Here is a 24,245-nt window from a genome sequence, read left to right as displayed (position 1 = left end):
GGGGCACTGACCATGGTCCCCACATGGCCGGTGCTACCGTTGCTATGGCAACGGGGCCCATGGGTCTAGGGGCCCTGCGAAGAAAAGAAAAAAAAACTTAAAACAAAAAAGTATACAATTTTAAATAAATCACAGAAAACAATTAAACAGTAAGGCCTACATTTAGTTACCCGATGAAATATTACACCAGAGTAATATTATTCGGAATATGCTGTGCGTAACAGAACGTGTCTGAATATACAACTGTGAGTAACAAAACCACCACCAATTGACTAGACACCATGTTGACAGTGCAGAACACTTACACTCATTTATTTGCCATTATTCAAAATAAATTTACGTTGACAATCGAAACACTGACTTAAAAATAGTTTTAATGTGTTTAAAAAAAAATTGTGAAAAGGTAAAAAAATATATATAACTAAAACAATGTACATAACGGAAAAAAACATTTTTTTTATCTCTGTTAGAAAAAAAGGGGGGGGGGGCATCATGACTTATAGCAACGGGGCCCACAGAATGATGCGGGGGGGCCTGGCACTGACCTCTGCAGCAGCTGCCCTGCTGGTGGATGGGCTGGTGGCACAGGTTGCAGGGTCGAGGCTTCTTGAACAGCTTGCATCGGAACGAGTGGCTCTGCGTGTCCGGCTCGGGCTGCGAACACACGACCCCGCGACTGCAGTAGACACACACACCATGGGCGTTGCAAGGATATATATTTTTTTTGAGGGGGACTGCAATTGATTTAGTTGTTGAGGAATATCCATCCCCTGGGGAAAAAGCGGGAATCCGGGTGTCCTCTCCCGGGAAAATTTGGGGTTTGAATGTGCAAAACGGTGGTTTTTAGGCATTTTCTTTCCTCAATATTCTAATTATAGTTGGTTGCAATATATAAATTATTTTTTATAAAAAATATTTTCAAAGAATAAATTTGTAAATACACAGTGCTCACATTACCACGATTGGACTAAATGCACCATGCGCAACATATGGGTTATATCACAGAAATCATATTTTTAATATAACTACGAAACTAAATATATTATTGGACGGGACGAAATTGAAGACTTCTATTATTATGGGGGGGGGCGTGTCCCCCCCCCCCGGTTGCGACGCCCATGCACACACACACACACACACACACACACACACACACACACTTTTATCATCCACCACGCCGGGCTTCAGCCAAGGTTAACTATGTTCGCGGGCCGCGTATTGAGAACCACTGCTGTTTCATCAACTCTTGACGCAAATAACGAACATCGCGGATGACTGGTGGAAATGAAGGCACCACTGACCTTTTTTTCTCCCCCTTCACCTATAATATGAACCAGAGTTACGATTGTAGATATATGCAATAAGAGCACGTCCACATTCATGACGAGACTGCCTGGGAGCTGTTAGGGGCCCCCGCCTACCCCGGGCACACACTCTGTGAACAGAGATTCAGGAGAAACAACGCGATTTGAAAACTGCTCGAAATATCCGAGTAGTTTCTGTTTACGAAAAAAAAATGTAAGAAAGCGCTGAGAGCAGATCACACAGATCTTGTGGCGTCCCAGGCAGGGATCCGCTAAAACCACGACTTCATGCGGACCATGCCCATACAGCACGCACACACGGTGTAATATGGCACTGTACAATGCTTCACTGATATAGGCTATTCACCCAGCGATGTTTTACAATTGCTCCTTGGGCACCATATTAAAATATTATGCTTACTTTTCTTATAAACTAGGAGCACGCCAGCATTTGTTAAGATCATCTTCGATGGTAAAAAAGGGCATGCTTCTCCGCTAACAGTTCGTGCCGTTGTGTTCGCTTATGATTTAAATGACGCATAGCTAGGGACCGGAAAAATTCGCGGGTTCAATGACCTGCACTCGGTCAAATGTCACCCACTCATTGGCTGCTGTCTTGTGAGACGTCCCTACTTAGCAGCCTGTGATTCGATAAAGCTTTGGTTGGGTGTTTCTCATTGGCCCAGAGTCACCCAGGTGAGTTGTGAGCCAATAGCAGAGGCAGCACTGAGGTATAACTATTTGTATTTTAACCTATCGCGAAATGAATTCGCGAATTTTTCCGGTCTCTACGGCATAGCACAAGCGCGAGATTAGCCATAATTTGCATGACGTACGGTGCGTTGACAACTACGGAAATGCATTACCTGCGCTTGACGACTGTTTTGCAGCCGCCCTTGAACGAGGGAAGCGAATAATGCCATTCCTCGCTTCACGGTTCCCGCGCAAGGTTTAGTTTGGCAGATTTACGGGCGGACCGGCTGTCCACAGGGGGCTTGATATGACTATAGCAGGGTGTTGGGATCGAACCCACGACCCGCCCGTGGCGACCAGTCGCCGAGGGCGCTCGCTGACGGCCACAGGGGTCGACGGGTGACCGCCAGACCACGGGCCCAGCCACCCGAGCCTCTGGCTGTCACTCGACACCGCCGCTGTCATCGCGAGGCCCCAGCGCCACGGCCACAGGTTGTCCACAAGGAAAAAAAATATTTCGTACCAACTTAGGCGAGAAAAAAGTACTAGAATATAAAAAAAGTACTAAATTATAATTTATGGTTTTTAACAATTTAGGAAGTTATTATGACATTGCAAAGCTCGAACTTAAATATCACACCACACACACATTCATTCCATAGTTTTTTTTAAATAATTACGCTTAATAATAAAACATATTGGAGTTACAATAATATTATTATATTAATTAAAAATGTACTAGATCTGTACTAAACCACTAAAAAAGTTATAAAAGTACTAGATCTAGTACGAAAGTACTAACTGTGGAGACCCTGCACACCGAGTGCCCGAGAGCCGGCCCGCCTTAATAAACATTCAGTATTCAATATTAATAAAAACGCGTGTATAAAAATATTATTTTTAATTTATTAACATAATCGAGATTTCTATTAATAACGAAAATAAAGTATTCTGAATGTCTATTATTTTTTATTAATTTAAAGTTTTAATAAAAGATGTAATAATTTAAAATGCAAATAAATTATACATACAATGGCATAACCCACTTATATAAATATTCACTTGTAAAAGGTTATAAACACAATTTACACTACTAATATCCACAGTAAATAAATGTTTTTAATTATATGGACCATGGATCAGTAATCAATATCAATCACATAAGTACGTTATTTAAAAGCACACATACAAACATTTTATTGGTATGTAGTATTGTTTTTGTATTTAAACTTCTTTTTTTCCATCCTATTAAAATTTTGTTGCATGGTGCGCGCGCTTTGTAACATTACTTCATAACGTCCCTTATATTTTTGTATTCTATACTGTACTGCAGTGTATGTATATTGCGTCTCAATTCTTCTTGACAGTATTTACGAGGGCCTAAATGATGTGCACTGCGAAGTGGATCTTGCTTTTGTGTGCGAAGCTGAGGTTCCGGAAGTCATTTAAATCGTGTTAGAAATGCTAAAAGCAAATTTTCAAGTTGGAATCACACGTCACACAATGTATTGACGGGATATTACACCGAATAATACGACAATAAAAATTGGTTTAAGAGATTTAATATTTATTCAGATGTTTCAGGCACTTAGATTAGTTTCAATAATGAAATCTGGCCCCTGAAAAGAGTGAATTTGACCATCTCTGGTCTAACGTGTGGCATGACGGGAGGTATTAGCGCGTTGCTGAGATATAAAAAAAAAAACATTAACACTTCTTTATATGCGTGTATATACATATATTCACATGTACCCGATCGCTTCAATTATGTTTATAAAATTTATTTTTATTATATGTTTATAAAATTTATTTTTATTATAAGTCAAAAAATAAAAGGTTTATGACTACCTAGTGTAAAATAACCAAACTAACAGACTGAGCTATGTATTAAAAGTTATTTTAACGCTTACGTAAACAAATAACAATGATATAATTTTCATTAATTATAGCTCTTGATTAAATACAACAATAAACCTTACTTACAAGATTCTTATTCAAAATTTCCTTCACAAGATAGGTTTCAGAAACGTTTAATAAAAAAACGTATATGTACATTATAAAAATGTGTGTCTAAAACTTGTGTGCTCTTTGGGACTTGTCTAGCGGCTGACTGGAACAAGGACAGCGCTAGTAGCACAAGTGGTGTTCGGAAAGAGTAAATGATATTCAAATGCACTCTGCAATCTAAGCATGAGGCACGCAGTAGCCGGAAACGAGTGAGGATCACTTACAATCAGCGTATCACGTCCGACGGATCTGGTGACACGGGTGCCAGTGACTTAGTGTTTGTTCGTGTCAGAGCTGTATCCATTTCTTCGTGGGAAAATACATCTGACACTGCAACTATACAGAGCCTGGTACACGTACTCGTAATGGGCAGAAAAATTCAATTGACCCAATCGATACATTTGAATCAGTTCCGTGCAAAGATGCGTTCATTTCGTCATTCTAGTTCTAACCACCGGGAACAGGATCCGGTACATCAAGAGTCATCACTAGAGACCTGCAAAATTCGCGGATTCATTCGGTGATAGGCTAGAATTCAAACACATATACCTCTTAGATAATTTTGCTATTGGCTTACTGTTCATTTGGACGAATCTCAACCAGTTATAAATAGAGACCGGGAAAAATTCGCGGATTCATTTCGTGATCAAACATGTGTACAATTCTGCTGGTTCTGCTATTGGCTCGCAGTTTAACTGGAGCTCTCTGGGCCAATGAGAGACTATCGACCAAAGAAGCGTCGAATCACAAGCTACCCAGTGGAGACGCCTCACAATTTAGTACCCAATGAACACGCGTGTTTACTTGAGAAATGCAGAGGATAATGGAGGCTATCCTAGAGGTCATTGAATCCGCGAATTTTTCCAGTCCCTAGTTATAAACCCTCAACCAAAGAAGAGTCGAATCACAGACATACCAGCTGAGACGACTTACAAGTCGGCAGCCAATGAACTTGCGTTATTTGCCCGAGTGTACAGGGGTATGTGCAGTCTATCCTGAAGGCCATCGAAACCGCGAATTTTGCAGGTATCTAGACTCATCACTCGTTCACCCGTTCCAGTATTCATTACGTTCAGGTGGCTAGCCTTGTCGTGTGGCTGGTTATCGTAACCTGGTTGGCTCGGATAGCTGAAATTCCAGATGCGTAGCTGTATGCGTGCGTGAACACATTTCAAAGCTAACGCAGATAACTTTAGTAAACATAACCTACACAATACAAAAATAATAGATATCAGCACGATAATTCTTGAGTTGCTAACCCCCCCACTACCTACCCTTCTTTCTTTGACGAGCTGCCCTTGTCGTGTGTTCGTTTTATCTTCTACATTGTTTTTTATTAGCGCATTAGTACCTCAATTTATAAACGCGTTTGGATTGGAAAGATTTTTCTTCGACGGCCAAAAATAGAATTTGTGAGGTTGATGTTGTCGTGGTATTGTGACCCCACGCCGGAGCGCTGTCCCGGGGGTTTGTCGTGTCGTGTTTCGTCGCGGCATTTAAACACGACCCCGGACCACCGTCCCGCGTGGCCGGGACAAACACCGACAGACACTAAACACCACCACCGCCCTTTAATAAGGGGGGAGGGAGGGGGTAGATCGGCGAGGCCTGGAACTGCCTGGCGCCGTCAACCCCGCTCCCTAACCCCCTTGCCGTCCTTGCAGAGCAGAGCGGTGAGCCAACCTTCCATTTAATTAAAACGCGAGGGGTCACGAGCCCCAAAGGAAGGGAGGGGGAGGGGGGATGACCCGGCCCGCGGACTGGATGTGGGGACGCCTGGGATCACAACGGCTCCAGCGCATCAACATCCACGCAGCAAGGCACACACCGAGTAGTATTCTCAATGGCACACAGGATTACTCGCAGTTCGACAGACGAACTTGGCAGCAGGGTCATCACGGGGAGGGGGGGGGGATATTAAAACATTCATTCGACTTCAGTCTAATGCTTTCCAAAGCATTTTAAGTTGGAGCTGAACAACAATTTTTATTGCAAATAATAAAGAATTTCGGATGGAACATACTAAACTCTAGATAATTAATTGTACATACGTATGTTTACAAACACCGAAAAAAATAATGCTTGTGTAAGATGGCTACTATTAAATAATACAGGAGAAGCAAATGTAAAAAAAAAAATTACGGAAAATAATGGTGTTACTTCCAATTATTTAAATGAAATAATTTTACATTGAAAAGTTTTTTATTGGTTGTAGAAAGACTAAAAGGATATGCTATAATTAGAAGAGTGAATTGAGTGTGAGCGAATGATCGAATCCACTGTCGTTTGTATACTCGAGCAAAATGTTCGATGGCTGATGACGTGTGAACTTGTAGCTCATTGACCCAGGGTGCGCTAGGGAATCAGCAGAACAACAAGACACTGAAGACTATGAGTATTGGCGAGCCCACCTCCCGAGATGTGGAAGGAAGGTTGTGGGGTCACGTGGAATATCTCTCAATCCAACCCGAGTCCGAATAATTAAAAATAGCGCCTTAAAATACTATTTTAAAGATTTTCTGGCGTCATAGATACAGAAGTTAAATCAACAAGTATCACCAAAAAAAAAAAAAGGAAAAAAAGCGCGCATAGACTTATTTATGCGCGTTAAATTTTATAATAACTTGGCGTAGTAAAAAAACTCTAATTCTGCATGAAAATAATTAATATAAATAAAATAAAAGACTGCAGTTATATTATAATTACAGCTAGTGTAAATCCAAAAAAATAAATAAATACTCAGCATTCAATATAAATACAAATCCGATGATAAAATTACTTCATTTAGTACAATAATCAAAATAAATTTATATTAGTAAATAAAATCAATAAACATGCTAATTTTTACTCTAATGTAATAAATATAATAATTTAAAATATATTATGCAATTAAATTATTCATCTATACGGAAAGATAAACTAACTTATAATCAATACTTACACTTGAAAAAGTTTATTAACACAATTCCTATCACTAATATTCACAATAAATAAAAGTTTTTTATTTATATGGACCAGTATTCAATATCAAAACACTAAAGTATAAGATATATAATATTTAATTTAATAATTTTATATGCATGTAGGATAATTTTTTTTTTTCGTCCTGTGAAAATTTCCTTACATGGTGCGCGCGCGTCATAAAAATTACTTCAAAAATAATATATTTTTTACACACACATATATATATATATGAACGGATTGGAAAGGCCAGGTGGGGGGATGCACCACAACGCCGAAATACACTAACGCCGAAAAATGACATTGCAGGACTGCCACAAAGGTTAGGTTAGGTTAGGTTAGACTAGACTAGGTTAGGTAAGGCTAGGTAAGGTTAGGCTAGGCTAGGATAGGCTAGGTTAAGTTACGTTAGGTTATATTACGCTAGGTTAGGTTAGGTAAGGTTAGGTTTGATTGTGGTATTTCGGCGTTAAGGTACATTTAAGAAACAACGCACAAATTCATTCAGTTGTTATTTCGGCGTTGTGGTACACAGCAGTTTTCTGGCTGTAGGCGTTGTGGTCAATTTTGACATACGGCGTTGTGGTAACGACCCGGCCAGGTGTTAGGGGGCGCGGGGCCACTGCGGGAAGGCCCGAGTGCGTGGCCCAGACACTCACCGCGTCGCTCTCCTTGCAGGAGCTGGACAGACTCTCCCAGGACACGCCCGACCACATCGCGCCGCTAACGAGCCGGCTGAGGCACTGCGCATGCGCGACGCTCCTCGCTGTCCTAGAGAGCGCCTGCCCCCTCCTCCCTCTCCGCCACTCTCTCTCTCTCTCTCTCTCTCTCTCCCTACGTCGCACGTGTGAGCTGCGACCAGGGGGACACCCCACTAAGCCGAGGAAATCGGGACCACTCGCGGATTCCTTCCGCGGTGCGCTGGCATTCAAACAGTTCTACCTAGGGCCATGCATATTTCGCCGCCTGAGTATTGGAGTGTTCTATGTCCACTTTTTAGGTTTTTTATGCTATGGACACGCAATTAATATTAGTATTCATTTGTACTATATCCACATACGTCTACGCACATAAAAATGTTTGTTCTTGATTTAAGACCAATATTATTTTGTTCTATGGCATGATATTCATAGTTGTTTGAACTTTCAAATGCTTATATCTCAGTTCCGACTTCAATGGACATAGAACACTCCAATTCTCAGGCGACGATTTCGCGAAACGATTCCGAGACTAGCAAAACGTTAAAAACACTGTAGAATTGTCTGCGTTTCGTGATTGGGTGAGTTTATTTCGCATGCATGTCGATTGTTACAACACCCAATCATAGAAATTCATTGGGGAAGCAAATGCGTCCTGAGCGGCTCGGTCAAACAAGGCAATGAATGACTTCTCTCGCAGACGGCCGCCAATCAAAAAGAAGAAACCGCTGATGCGGGTGTACCTTGTTGCAGTCTTAACAGGCGTTCAGATTTATTCGCGAAAAATGCCTGCCCCTAGTTCTACCTTAACCTGCTCCTGTGATTGGCTCACAGTTTTGTGTGAAGGACTACCAGCCGATGAGAAGCACTCATCAATTAAAATTATCGAATCGTTAACAAACCCAGGCTAGAAAAACTCTCTCAACTGAGCCGGACCAAGTGAACACAAGTGTGTCTAGGTCCTTGGCGTCTATCCGCGAATTTTTCTAGTCCCTAGTAAAAATATGTTTTTCTAACATCAACGTCTTCACAATGGCATCATGTAAACTTTTGAAGGTTAACTGCTTCCTATTACAACACATAAAACACTTTTGTTTTACATATTTCTAGGCCTACGTTTAAGGAAAATCTGGTACGCTGTTGAGTTTGTGTACGCATTAAAAACACATAGGTATTTAAATAGTCATCGCCTCGACTGTAAATAGGTTTCACTTCGGTCTCATAAGCCGTGTTGATTTTTTCTTTGTTTTTTCGTCATTACTTTTATTTAAAAGCTATTTATAAAATTTAAATTCGTTACCTCCTTTGAATCTTTAGTTGTGCCACAAATATTTTCAACAGATATTTACTTAAGTGTTATATCATGGGTTTAAAACGTTGTTCAAATGATGACAATTACGAATACTTGCTTTTTACACACATGGTATTACACTAAATGAATATCTGTTGAAAATACGTGTGGTAGAACAAATACAAAGTAAGTTTAGAGTTAAAATTATTATAGAAATACCTAATCCTAAAAAAAAATTGGTTGTCTGTAAAGTCGGTTTACGGACGATAGTTTAACGTAACGTCATAACAAAACATTGATGAAATGATTGCATACTTTTAAGAATAAAATTGAATCATTTTTATTGAATTATCACTATTTTGTATGGATACAAAGAAGGAGAGAAATTAAATCTACAATTTAATTGATAAATTTACTTTTATTTGCACTCATTAATTCAAATATGTTTATTACTTTAACGAACAGATTATTTTATTTAACTGTAACTTTTATACATGTTTGCTATTTAACTTCTTTTAATATGTGTTGTTCTGTTAAAGATAAGGACGATGATAGGAAAAGTAGGATACGAATGGGAGTGTTTCAAGTTTTATGTGCCTCGAAAAAGTCAAATCGATGGTTGTTGCAATCGAGTGGAAGAGAGAGATAGATGCGGCGCAAGCGTACAATGAGCGTAACGGGACACAGCGTAACGGGACACTTTTTCGTGCGTGCAGCCGGCGTTCATCGATTTATTAGACGTTGCTACGTCAAAAAGGTGGAGGGGGGGAGGGGAAATCAACATGGCGTGTGAGACGGAGCCTTACAAGAGTCAGAGCCAGGGAATTATTAAGCGGCGAGCTTTGATACACAGGAAGTTTTTAGCTTCGGCAGTACAGATGAGCACACTCCGGGGCACAGGGATGCGGAGTGCGTCAAGGTCGTCGAGAGAGTGATGGAGAGGGGGGAGGGGGTCGCTGAGTCACCGCGGAGACAGCGACCATGTGCGGGAAGCAGGCGGCGCGGCGTCGCGCACAGGCCGTGACGTCACCGGCCTCATGCGGGGCTTGGCTTGTGTAGTCGCGCCCCTCCCGCGCAGCGACTGCCGATACAGCTCTCACATAACCCGGGCCAGGCGGCCAGGACACTGTGGAGGCTCCAGTTCATCCGTTATACCATTTCATTTTTATATAGTTGGGTTTAAAAAAAAATCTAGTCTCGCAGATATCTCAGGTAACGTAGAAATGTAAGTAATTATATGCACAATAAAAGAAAACTGAACATTAATTACTACAATTTTTTATTTAATATTTTTTTTTATTATTTGATGATTTCGATTAAACAAGTCATCAATTCATATATATTTATATTATTTATTAAACGAAGCACACAATTTCAAGATTGCATTTAAGTACATGCTCACACTATAGCATACTTGGAGAGATAAACTTTTACGTCATTTAATTGGCAATGACAATGGCCTTATTAAAAAGACGTTTGATCCCGCTTTTATTAACATGCTCAATCACAATATGCAGTGCGGACTATATTGTTACGAGGATGCTAGAGATGAGGCAGGCCAGTCAGCCCGGCGCACGGGCCAGCGGGGTTCCAAGGGAAGCCCTATCTTCTCCCGGATACATGTAACGCCCGCACGTGCCCTACCACTACACGGAGATCCGATTATCAGCGGCGCCTCTCTGTCCGCCTCTCTCTCGAGGGTTCGGCACGGATTCAGAGCCCTTATACGCGTGTAGTGGCGTAGCTAGTATGCCACTGTTCTTGAAGCTTCGCGTGTTAAGTCGGGGGGGGGGGGGGGTGACTTGTGACGTCGCGACACTTCGGCGGGCTACGAGACCATTCAACGGCGTGACACGGAAGGAATGAAAGAGGGACCGACCTGCGAGCTGCAGTAAAGTGAAGAGAGTGAGTGATCCCCTTGGCGAGCGATGGTGGGCGACGAGAGATGTGCTTCGTGTGCCAAGATCGGAGTCACGGCACCTTGCATGAATGAGTAGTGCGAAGCAGTGTATTGGGACCGAGGTGCCTGATAACACACTAACAGCAGAGACAGCGACTGTCGAGCCGAGCTCCAGTGGGGAAAGCAAATAGCGGACTTAATGAAATCATGACTAATTTGTGGACAAACATTTAAATTGACATAGTCTAACTGGTAGTGTAAATATTCATTGGTAAATAAAACAGAAATTAATTAATTAGGCTACATTTCCTTCCGTACCCGTATTCCTACACTCGTAACAATGTATTACAAGAGATAGGAAAAATTCCCGGCTTCAGTTCGCGACAGGCTGGAATAAAAATAAGTTTACCTTTCTGCAGCTTCTTAAAAAAAACCTCAATAACATTAATCTCGAATAAAACCACCCTTGTTAACAGGTGTCACGAGTCAGTAGCCAATTAGAAGGTATAATCTGCCCGAATACATTGAGAAGAGTGGAATCTATCCTAGAGTTAATTGAAACCGCGAATTTTTCCAATCCATGGTTTTTAGGGGTGCGGCATAGCTTTGGATCCGAGATTTCAGTCGTCGAAGAGCAGGACTCAGATTTCTATACCGGTAACTGACCAAGAGTGTGTGTCTCTCAGGGACCACACAGAGCACTACACAATATCAGTGTAGCATAGAGAGAAGCAACGCCTTCGTGCTAAGTGACGACTATGTATCTTTTTTTTTATGCCGAGAAGAGACGTCAAATAAACCATGGGACTGCAAACATGCGAAGAGCTGATTCGACAAGAAACAAATGTCATCATGCTGAAACCACTACACATATATATATATATATATATTTTTTTTGTCGAGCTTCTTGCCGGAGCAGTTGGAAGCGATTGGCCGAGCAGACGCGCCGACATTTGCTTCCGACGTAAGCCGCTTGTCGGTTGGTCGAAAGAAACGCAACAACGATCCTTGTTCACTCCCTGTGGTCTTCTGTTCGCCAATCACACTTGTAAAATCGCCGACGTTGGAGTTAAATCGACCGTGAGACATCTCTGGTAGTTCGAAAAATGCTGAAGGAAGTGACGAAAGAAACGGCCTCCCGCACACAGGCGGTGCGCAATGGAGTCGACCCCCCCAAGCAGCCGCAAATCATGTTTAAAAAAAAAAATGGCCTGTCCTCAGACGCACGGGCGGATCTAACAAGTTCCGCGCGGCGAGGCCTCTGAGTGGACGGTGACGTATTCCCTGGCAGCCGGCGAGTGCGGAGCAGGCGCCGATGCTTCTTCGCGCGACAGTGATTACTCTGGAAAGCACGACAGTTTCGGGATGAAGCACAAACGCGAGATAGGAGTTTTCAACAAGCCAGGCCAGTGCCCTTTCGTCCAGGCACGTGGCGGGGGGGGGGGGGGGGGTGTAGAGAGAGAGAGATCCTGGTCTCCGGAACCCTCCCTTCAAGGATTCAAAAAAAAAAAAAGCCAGGTTAATATAAAATTACAAGCAACATAGCTACATAAGGTTAACGGAAATTATTTTCGAAGGATTATTGAAATCCTTACAGGGCTACAGCAGCGTATATATGTGTATAACCCGACAAGCCTCATATTCAGAAGTTTCCAAGTAGTCCAATGCAGGTTTTGACACGTAATACTGTAAGAACGTCTTTTACACAAACATGGCACGTGTGTTTCATATATCTAATAACATACATTTATGATTTGATTAAATGAGATCATATGTCAACTGTCTTGACAACAAAATATTAAAAATAAATGAAAATATTTTTTTTTCTTCAATTCTCCAGTTCTCTGTTCTCAAGCAAAATCGATTACTTAAAATTCTGTCCGTAAACATTGGAGTTCTAAAACTACTATTCCTTGAGATATTAGCGTGATAAGAAATCTCCTTTTAAAATATTAATGTAAATAAATCTCATTCATAAAACGATGATATAACGGTTATACTGGAACCCTTCCTTCACAAAATCCCGGCTACAGCTGTTTCGCCTGAGGAAAAAGGGGGGGGGGGGGAGGGGGGAAGTGTTGTCTTCCCTCGGGACGTGATGCAGGAGCGGGTGGAGCGTATATCTTCAGCAATCAAACATTAAGGAGATTTTAATGACCCCTTTACTTCATCACCTTCATCGATATCAAGAGGTAGTAAACCATTTATAATATCACAAATGTACCTACAGCAAATAACAATGTTAAGAAGTTAATGCAAAAAAGAAAAATCCAATTTAGTTATTTTGGTTCATTTCTTACAGATAATAGTATGTTGACCAGAATTATCTCTGGAACACATACAACCCAAGCAGTGTATCTGAATTTTACACCCCAACCATTCACTATGCTCACTAATAATATTTACTTTAAAAATTCAACGTAAGACAATAAAACACACTTTTATTTTTAATTTAAAGTTGAGATACAAATTAAAAAAAAAACGTTTTTGTACATAAAATATAATCACGTAGCCCGAACTTTGCATGTTATATTGGGCATGCACAAAGCGATGTCTCTGTCTGGCACTGATGTCGTTCTTGCGCTCACACGTGAGATGTTAACCGCGCCTGAAGTTGCTGCAACCCACTTCTCTCCGGACCGCACAGTTCAGTTAGTTGGCGCGTCGGCCGGCAGATGGCAGCGCTCGTCACGACACCCGCGCCCCTGGTCCACACTGCATTAATTACCGCAGCGGCGAACGCTTCCCACGATAGTACACAAGTTCCGCCGCAGGAAAAGGTTGACGGGATTAGATTACCCGTAACTTTGTCAACAGATGGTCGCCTGCATAGCGCCGGCTGGATATTTCACAAGTGTTCGTTTCCTGTAAGTTGTGAAGAAGAAAAAAAGGGGGAGGGGGAAACGTAAATGCTAAGTAGGCATTGAAATACGTTTGCCTGCAGAGCAAGTTGTATTTGTCACCAATTAAAGAAACTATGATATCTTACTTGTATTTTAGGCATGTTTCCACATGAACATCTGAAGCTAACCTTTATTTTTTTTTTCCGATAAAATCGTATTACGTGCATGTTTATAATTTGTAATTTGCGAGATGTTTGTCAACTTCCAAACCACGCAAACTACAAAATTACAAACATTCAAAACGTCTCTTTCTCGTGTTGTTACGTTTCGCTCTGTATGAATGCCATCTGCACTACGTCACTGCACAGTTGACGGAAGAAACACCTCGAGGAAGACACTCATGTTTTTGGTCCAACCTCATGCGAAGTTACTGCGATTTAAAATAAGGAAACTACTGCTTTTATATCAAGGCGGAATTACAATAGCCCGTCGCCTCCGTCCGACGGTCATGCGACCTACCGCCAATCGGATGGCCCGAAAATTTCCATCCGCCCGTCCGTCAAAAACTCGGCAAGCTCTTCAACTTCTGAACGATGGACAGATGGATTATATCCGTGGTTTCGGCCGCGGCAGTCCATTGTTTCCAGAATACAAGCCTGTGGTGTTTGTAGGTCGTTCATATGTTTTGTATAATAAATTCTGTTGTTCTTAAAACTCATGTTCAAACAATCTGATCACTACTCTGTATTTTTTTTTTTAGAGTAAATGCTTATGCGATACTTAGGCCTACATAAAAACGACATAAATAGTAAACATCTATATACATCTCCGAGAGAGAAAAAAAAATGGATTGTTGGTAGCACTTATTCGGGAGAATATTCTGTCGGACGGATGAAGTCAATTTGTTCATCGCTTGGCTATAGGCGTGGCGTTGACGGACGAAAGAGTGACGGATGTACGCGACGAGCTAGTGTAATTCCGCCTTCAGGCTTCCATGCGGGCAGGCTGAATGGAGCGGCTTATAACTTTCAGTAAAGCCGACATATTAAAAAACACACGCACACTCACAAACACACAGACGTATGCGCACGCACGCACGCACACACACTACCTACCCTGCCACACGCGAGATGTTGTGTTGTGGTATGTTCCATAACTTTTTGACACGTGTTGTTAAAACCATTTAATTCAAAGAAATCTTTAGTTAAAAAATAGCGACAAGTTGCTGTGCTTGTAGAACACTGTTCAACTAAACATTATCCAAAACCTTTTAGCTCTGTCGTAAATTTTTTTTTTCTATTATTGGTAAAAATTACTGATTCAGTTCAAACTTCAAATGTGTGTACCATCCTTGGGAAGCACTTTGAACCGTAAAACGTTTACATGTGTAAACCTTTTTTGTAATGATCCTGCAGCCATAGTTTAACGGTCGTATACCACTCATTCTGCATAATGAATTAATTTCATAAAATTATATTATTCAAAAATTATACAAACTAAGCAACGTTTCACGTAAATATTAAGAAGACCGCCTAGACGGAAATAAATCCATGATAGTGAGACGGGATAAGTACGACGCTGGCTTGTACTTCTAGCGCGTTATCGCCTCTAAGCACAAGGCTCTGAACTGGCGCGCAGTCTCTCGTCGTGCGCAGCGCAACAATGAGATTTGAGCGGTAACCATAACACTATATGGCGGGAAAGTGAAGATAAAAATGTAATGCAAGTCCCTGGAGTGATTTCAACCGTCTGTAACATGTGTTTCATGTGTAAATACTGTTATGGATACAGGCGTTTTAGCCATTTTCACGCTCCTAAAAATACAGTTCAGAAACGAAATTCGGAAACAAAACTATTCATCCGCCCTCAGCGTATACTTCAATGCTTTTCGTGAACATACTCCATTCGGATATCTCGAACAGTTTTGAAATCTCACGGGTTTCTTCTAAAACTCTGCACACCGTTGTGTGTGCCCGAGCTACTGGGCGCAAAAAACATCTTTAGGGCTTCGGCACACACGCCATTTTTTGTTACCTGGTTTTCTCGTGTAAACATATTGTTTGGTCGCACATTTTGTCACCAGTTATTTGAGTGCGGTAAAATTTCACGCAAATGGTCACAAGTAGAGACCTGAAAAATTCGCTAATTCATTTCGTGATATGCTAAAATTCAAATAATTATCCCTCTGCGCTGCTTCTGCCATTGGTCCACTGTTAATCTTGGAGGACTAAGGGCCAATTAGAGACCCTCACACATTGAAGTGCCGAATCACTGGCCACCCAGTCGAGACGACTCACAAGTCAGCAGCCAATGAACAGTTGGCATTTGCCCGAGTGTGTGTAGAGGATATTGGAGTCTGTCCCGGAGGTCATTGAACCCGCGAATTTTTCCGGTCTCTAGTCATAAGTCAGTAAGCAACCGGTGATAAAAAAATTTGTGGGCAAACATAAAAATGCTAGAGAACTATCCATGATAAAATTAGCAAAGGAACACTCTAAGACGATGATGATGATGATGATGATTATAAATGAAGCAAGAAGGCTAGAGCCACGCCGCGGGTGAGGCCAGGGGCCGCTGACGGCGACCTCTCGTGTCACCGTGTGATGGACGAGCCGATCAGCGGACCCCGTGCGGGCGGAGCTCTGACCCCGGGAGGTCACGCCTCGGGCGGCGATAGTGCGGCCCGCCCCCGCAGGCCCCCGCCGCACGCACTCGCGCTAGCTGCACCCATACCATCCTCCAGCGTTGCCGGTGTTGCCATGCTGGGCTGCTTTCGGCTACTTTCATCATCTCGCACCAACCATTCATCGAGAAGATACTGCATTTCGTTTGGGCGGTTTACTAACCAATTTGGTTGTGAGGCATAAAATTTAATGCTCTACATTATAGTTCGTTGCGAGTGTGCAAAATTATCACCCGCCAATTTTTTTATTACATACTAGGCGATTACGTTTACGTAACATTAAAAAAATCTTAACCAAACTGGTTAATGCATATTTATTTAATTTTCTAGGAAAAGCTTTAAAGTAAGTGTTATTTGTTAGAGGAAAAACGTTGGACTTTTACTATTTTTACCGGCAACAATGATTCATGCTGCTTCTTCATCTGACGAATAACATATTATTTCAGGTTTGAATAAATAGACAGATTAATAATACCTACTACATATGGTATGATTAAGAGCCATCTTTAGCGCAAAGAATTACGAGTTTGGATCCGGGCTCTCCCGTGACCGTGTGCGAGACGCCGCTACGCCACTGAGAACCCTGGTCATCCTCGTCCTATCCATGCTGACCCTGCCGGGGCGGGCGGAGCCACGTGGTTCTGCAACACCGGTCTTCTCTGTTCCGCAGCCGTAGTCTTATCAGACGCCGCCGGAGAAACATTCCTCTCATAGCAAAACCGAATCTAAGACCAGAAATAAATTCTAGATCGGATTATGGGTAGCCAGTAAAAGTTTTGTGGCAAGTTAAAACTTGGAAGGCGGATGTTTCCGGAATCACCCGATAAAGTTTTTTCAAGTATTTGCTTTTCGTCCCTACGTCCTCTTCTCTTCGCTTCCCCCTTCCCCCCGACCCTAGTCTAATTCGGCTCGTCCTGATCCTAATAAATTCCGTCTGGAGGTTATCAGTCGCGTCACGCGTCATGAATTATTGAAGGCGCTCCGTGAAGACGGCGCAGCTGAGCCAACAGACTTGATCGATAACCCCAGCGGTCGAACGGCCTGGTAATCGATATGTGGCTCTCCGAAGATGCTCCCCGCTGCACGAGGACACTCGACACGCCACTGGAAGGACGACCTCTGGAATCAACTCAAGTGTTCGGCGTCCTGAAGACGGGAGCTCTAAGGGCTACTGACACTGGCACTGGCTCCGGCATCTGATCGATCTTCGCCTTAAAGCGCCAAGCCCTGAACTGACATTACCGTGCTGTTTTTTTCCCCTCTCGCCTTAAATGCACTTCCAGCAAAAATGCTATACCACGTTAAAATATTTGGTACGAATATTTTCAAATGCAAAAGTGAAAAACCACCCATTTCAGCCCTTATACATAAATGCTATATAAAAAAAACCTTGTATAATACACGGGAAAAAAATTCTTAAATGCCATTCATTCTTCATGAATAAACTTTCAAAAGCCATGAAGAGATTTCTGAATAAAATATTTTCTGCAGAAGCCACATACTCCTTTCATCGGGTCAGACAGGCGGCTCTGCTTGGTGAACTGTGGACTCCAGCAGCGCTCTCTCAAAAAGCGTCGGGCTTCAGTCGGGGCGGCCAGGATCGCGCGTGATTGGCCGGGCGAGGGGGAAGGCTCGTGTTTCATTGGCCGGCGCTCGGCCAACGCCTTTGCGTCCGCCGGCAAGCGGGAGGCCACTGGACGTAAGAATCCACATACAGAGCCTTCCAGAAGGAGGGTTATGGGGGAGTGGAGGGGGGCAATGTCCTCGGGGCCCGGGTGAGTTTCGAGTTTGTTAATAGAATTCATGGCAAACCCCACAAGTTATACGGATTACGGTCACATTTATGGCCATCATAGTAAAGTATGAGGTCTTTAAATTTTTTTTTATCGTGGGGTTTGAAAGGCTGTACATCAGGTAACAGGGAGTACCCCCGGGCCCATGTTTTCCCTCGACGACCCTATCCGTACAGTAATGCATCATGCAGCTAGGCGCAAACACTGACCTACAAACTGTCAGCATCAGCACACTGGCGGTTTCAGGTAAATGTAAAGTAATTTTTTACGTGTTAAGTTATAATTCGTCTCACAGAAAACTGAGATGCACTTACAATGAAATATCTAACACTTATTGCACTGATACCCAGACATATAGAAGTGCTTTCATAACCTCAAAAACACTACAACTGCGTCCGCCGTGAGACGCGTGTTTCGACAATTCTATCGGATGTTCCACGCGCAGCTGGCTGGCGCAGCCCGTGTACTCACGTGCTCAGCTATCCGAACCATCTCCTATGGCATTGATACTGGAGCACTCAGTGTCAATGTGCTCTCATTCTAAGCACCTGGCGGTCTTTTTTTGTATACCAACTTTTGAAACAAATTTAATTTGTTTCAAATTACGCACATATTAACTTCTGTAACAGCCAAATATTTATCCTGTAAAGTTGGCAGCAGGGGTTTCATTATCTGGACAGAATTAAGGAAGTGTACCTAGAGGCATATCACGTTTCCTTTCCCCGTTTGTTAAATAAACGCAAAATGCTTAAGACATTTTTTGCTTTAGTTCATTACAGCTACACTTACACCCTTAAAAACTCATTTTCAGTGTTTTTCGTAAGTAAATCTATACTAAAGCTGACGAGTTTGTTTGTTTGGTTGTTTGTTTGAACGCGCTAATCTCAGGAACCACTAGTCCGATTTAAAAAATTCTTTCATTGTTGGATAGTACATTTATCGAGGAAGGCTATAGGCTATATTATATTATCAATAACATTATGGATCCTTACTAAAAGTCCAATTTAGAATCAAATGCGTTGGAGGGGGTTAGATACAACATGCAGTACACGTACGAAGTGTGTGTTGACAATGCCGCAGGCGCTAGAAGTTTATTTCCTATTGCCTATTAACAATGTTGCCACGCACTATATGCCTTATCATTCTTAATTTTCCCATACAAGTAAAAAACACCCGTGTGATATTAACAACGAAGCAATCAGTACCCTCATATATAATACATAGAGATAGTGTGAGGTATATATGTAGATATAAATAGATAGATACAGATAGAGATACATAGATATATAGGACTATAGATGTATATAGAGATAAATATATATTTAGAGACATGGATAGATTATTTGTATATGTGTAACTACTTCAAACATATTACAAAACAAAACTGAATGAGGCATTGCAATGCATGCCGAGCATTCGCTAGATAATGGAATCTTTTCAATATTAGTAATCCCTTATTTTTCAGCTTTTTTTTTCTATATTGCTTTATAGAGTCTAGATTACATACAGACCAGGTAAATAACTATAAACTGGCAGAACGTCTGTCGGGATATGAAAGTGATATAAATTATTTTGCACACTTGACATTCAAATTAAGAAGACAATTACTAACTACGTCTGATCTCTAAACAGTTCCCCTTCACCCTGTGTTCAGCCCGGGCAACGCTGGGTACTGCAGCTAGTTAAAAATAATGCTTATATGTTGCCGCTTGTAATGAGTGCATCCTAGAGTAAGCTCAAGTAAATGATACTTTGTTGCTCAATATTTATAATTAAAAAAACGTGTAAATACTAGGTATATAAATAAATTATAATTAAGATATTACCGTTATTCTTTCCGGACTGTATTCCCATTAGTAACACTATCGAGATGTTACTGTTAAGTTTCTTCTTGGCTTGCGCTTTTCAAACTACCGCTGAATCTATTGTATCTTATTGCTTTTAATCCGTCTAAACCCTATAAGTAGGGAACGGAAAAATTCGCTGGTTCAATGACCTCCAGGATGAACTCCATAGTTCTACGTACACTCGGTAAAATGCCACCTACTCGTTGGCTGCTGTCTTGTGAGACGTCCCAACGTAGCAGCCTGTGATTCAATAAAGCTTCGGTTGGGTGTTTCTCATTGGCCCAGAGTCCTCCAGGTGAGTTATGAGCCAATAACAGAGGCAGCACTGAGGCATAACTATTTGTATTTTAGCCTATCGCGAAATGAATTCGCGAATTTTTCCGGTCTCCACCTATAAGTGCTTGGCGAAGCTATTTTGCACACAAACCGCGAGGGTTTGCAGTCCGCAACACGAGCGTGTTCGACGCGTGTCGGAACGAGCTTCGCCAGGGGCGCGCTCAGGAGCGTGCGAGCGTAGCCACTGCTGTTCCTCGCATTACCGCACACCATGCTATACCCGCCTACTGTAGCTCCGCTGTGAACCCCTGAGCTGACAGGGATACACACTGCGTGACATTACAGTGATGTAATAGATGCTAATAGATGATTAAATATTTTCCTCAAGTCTTCAGTGAACTTAGTTTACGAACAGTTCTTAAGTCCTTCCTCTGCTAGTTTTCCTCAATAACAAAAAAACCGAGGAGTCTGAACTTATACCATTACCTCATGCGATCGTGGAATCAGCCCCGGGATCCACACATAACTAAGAAACTCACGTCTTGGAACAGTCATAACTTCGAATTCTCGAAAAATTCCTTATAACTTAGAACTGTCATAAGTCAGAACAATCTTAACTTGTAAGCACATAACGCCGAAACATGCAACTTAAAAACGTAACTTAGAAAATCAACAACATAGAAACACACAACTTAAAACTGGCATAATTTATAAACACGTAACTTAGAAAAAACACATCGCCGAACCAGGTAACTTATAAACGTTACGACTTACAAATGTAATAACTTAGAAGAATTCTATCTTGTGTGTTTCTGTGTTTCTGAGTCATGACGGCAGTCCCTCAGCCGCGGCAGAGTTCCGTCGAAGTTCTGGTTCTCTGGGGGGGGGGGGGGGGGGGACGCACCACAACGCCCAACGTACAATAACGCCGAAAACCATAACGCCGAATTCCAAATTGACTACAACGCCGACAGCTAGAAACCTGCTGTGTACCAAAACGCCGAATTAGCACAACGCCGAAATACATTATGCCGAAAAATGTCATTGCAGGACTGCCACAAAGTTTAGGTTAGGTTAGGTTAGGCTAGCCTAGGTTAGGTTAGGTCGCGGTATTTCGGCGTTAAGATACATTTAAGAAACACACACCAATTCTTTCAGTTGTTTTTCATTTTGCTCCTTTGCCCCCCCCCCCTCCCCGATCACGCAGCAACATTTCTCGGCGTTGTGGTACACAGCAGTTTTCTAGCTGTCGGCGTTTGCGGTCAATTTGGCATTCGGCGTTATGGTATTCGGCGTTATTGTAGGTACGTTCGGCGTTGTGGTAACGACCCGTTCTCGGGAGCCGCTGTTTCCGCCCGAGCAGCGCTGCGATAACCATCGCGCGTCTGGAAGCGAAGACAGGCGTCAGCGTCGCGGGCGGACGGCTTGTCCCCTCCCAGCTGCTACATCCAGGCCTCCGTCGCAGCTGCTTGTCTGCCTGTCCGCTCCAGTGATGAGCGAGCGCCGAGTGTGTTTGGTCGGATCTCGAGCACAGGCCGGGCCACAGTTGTTACAACAAGCGCCACAATGGTCACACCAGAACCACTTGAGTTGCAAACAAGGAGACACGTGCTACTTCCAAGCTTCAATTATTTTCTCAGGCGTTCACAGTAATCACACGACTGTGCAGATATATAAACACTTAGGCCTTTTTGTGGAGTAAATATGTAAAAAAAATATATTACTCATTGAAATAAGTTTATTTATTTTTAAATTAATGGTAATATAAAAATAAAAAACTTTTTGGATAATTAATTCCTGAACCAAATAGTATCAGATTTAGAATATTTGATTTCGTCACTTACGGATACGTTCTATTTTTGGTTTTGTATGATGACGACCTCGCTCCAGTGACGAACAAGAAGCTACAGGATGTTACAATCGCAGACAGTCCAGTGCGATGACAAGCTTCGCACCCCTAAGTGTGTCAACGAGCACGTTAAGGGACAGTAGAGTTAAATCTAGCCTGGAGATAAAGTAATGCGCTATAATAAGCAATCTCTTCAGCCAGGGAAAAACTATTATATTCACGAGCTTGGCTACTGCACGGAAGTCAGAAGTGGGTTTCCTTCATCGGAGGTGGAAGCCAATGAATAAGAACATTTTTATATATAAAGCGAAAAACCACTCACACGGTATCTCTAAAACTACGTCACCAATAAACTTTAAATTTGGTAGGCATATTCCTTTCACAACGTGGACACCCACTAAAAACGGATTTAACGACCAGGATTAGGATTAGGTTTTAAGAAAGTAAAATTTAAAACATTAGTGTGTAAAAGTATGACAACTGTGCGAAAGTGACAAAGTATGCAAAAGAGAAAATATGTATGTGAATTATGAAAAATAGGCATAAACATATATGCATTTGTCTTACTTTATTCTTTATTCAATACAATAGCAAAACTTAATGGTTTCACGGTTATTGTTTGGCGTACATAGACAGATTACGCTTATAGTTTATTATGTCTGTAATATTGTATGTCTATGACTGACAAGTAAGAAAAAAAGGTTCATGTAACAAAACTTTGTAATTGTAAAAAAAAAACAATCGATGTTTATATTTGTTGAAGAGTTTTTATTTAAAATCATTCAATTCATAATATAAGCATGGATTTAGAAAATATTTTAATCGATGGAATATATGTTCTTTTTAAAATTATTGATATTCTCGGTGACGGAGCGTGTTTGTTTCAGCACTTACTTTTTTGGCTTACGGCGACGTATCAATAGCTGTTAAAATTATATTAAAAAAAGTCATGTGTCTAACGACTGGAATAGGTTCAAATATTTCACTAAAAAGCTATCTGGGCTCCTAATTATACCAAACGTTTGTATTGTATTGGAATATGGATCTATTTGTGAAATTATGGCGGCTGGAGAGATATTCCCTTATCAGCTCCAAGTAAATTTAACCAGTGTTTTTAAAATGAGCGGTCAAAGGATATAGGATATATATACTGTTTGACCGCTCATTGCAAAAACACTGAATAAATCACGTCCATTTAGCTTACACACAAAATCATCCACTCAGTAACAGAGGAATTGGAATTAATTTATTTTAAATGTGTTATCGTTTCTCCTAAATGAAACCACGAGGTTTAACAGTCACGTAAAGCAATACAGAATAGTTTTACTCGGACATCTACAATCTGGCTTTACCGGGTTGTGTTTTCACTGTTGTAAAATAAAAATAGAATCTTGCTTCATATAATTTTACGTGGTGTGATAATACCACTTTTTCCTATTTCTCATCAATACATTTCTTATAAGGAACATTAGATAGATCTATTCAATTTTACAACAAAAATTGAAATTTTTCGCTGTAGTTTTATTTGGTTCTGCATTTTTAAATTATAGGCTCGAATGAAATTAAAAATTAAAAACGTTAACATTATTATTTTGAAATGATTGTTTGTGTGTGTTCATTAAGTTACTCAATTATAAATAAACAATTACGATGTGTACAAATTAATACGTTAAATGAGATAAATTTACTACACAGTAAACCAAACAATGGACAATTCTGCATTTTACTCACATTGAGAACTACTAGGTATATTTTTCAAAACATATCGTCAGTACGAATTTATTTTGTCCAAGCACACTACGAATGTTTTAATCCAATACGTATCACCAACTTGTTAATTAAAAAAATATATTCTTGTCTGCAGAAAGTTGCAGGTCGAATGAAAAAAATAAGTTGGCGAAGTGTGGATGGCAAAGCTAGAAGAAAAAATGAAGCTCGCAATGAAAGAGGATGTTCACGATAAGCTCAGTTTTATCTCTTGCGGGTCATATGAGCCGGTAGCCGGCAGTCTCAGACCCAGAGGCGGAAGATAATCATCTGTGATGGACAGCCACACACTGCGCTCTGTGAGAATTTTGTAGAACTACTTGAAGAGATATT

The 24,245-nt window shown here is 41.4% G+C and overlaps 1 protein-coding gene across 2 annotated transcripts in view; it reads right to left on the bottom strand.

The window, feature by feature from the left end:
- The window catches only part of LOC134542078 (tensin-1), a 570,362-nt gene that overhangs the window by 330,452 nt on the left and 215,665 nt on the right, over positions 1-24,245 (bottom strand). The window contains exons 1-2 of one of the 2 annotated variants that reach the window (XM_063385993.1): positions 7,625-7,689; positions 546-654 (exon numbers count right to left, since the gene is read on the bottom strand). In XM_063385993.1, the coding sequence (XP_063242063.1) occupies positions 546-654; positions 7,625-7,681 (166 nt within the window). In that variant the 5' untranslated portion in view covers positions 7,682-7,689. Of the gene's footprint in view, positions 1-545; positions 655-7,624; positions 7,690-24,245 lie in introns of those variants that run through there. The other variant, XM_063385992.1, reaches the window with a different exon arrangement.

This window comes from Bacillus rossius (genome assembly GCF_032445375.1).
Source record: "Bacillus rossius redtenbacheri isolate Brsri chromosome 4 unlocalized genomic scaffold, Brsri_v3 Brsri_v3_scf4_2, whole genome shotgun sequence".
NCBI lineage: Eukaryota > Metazoa > Arthropoda > Insecta > Phasmatodea > Bacillidae > Bacillus > Bacillus rossius.
Note: the sequence above shows the minus strand (reverse complement) of the source record. Positions and strands in the feature narration are given on the sequence as shown.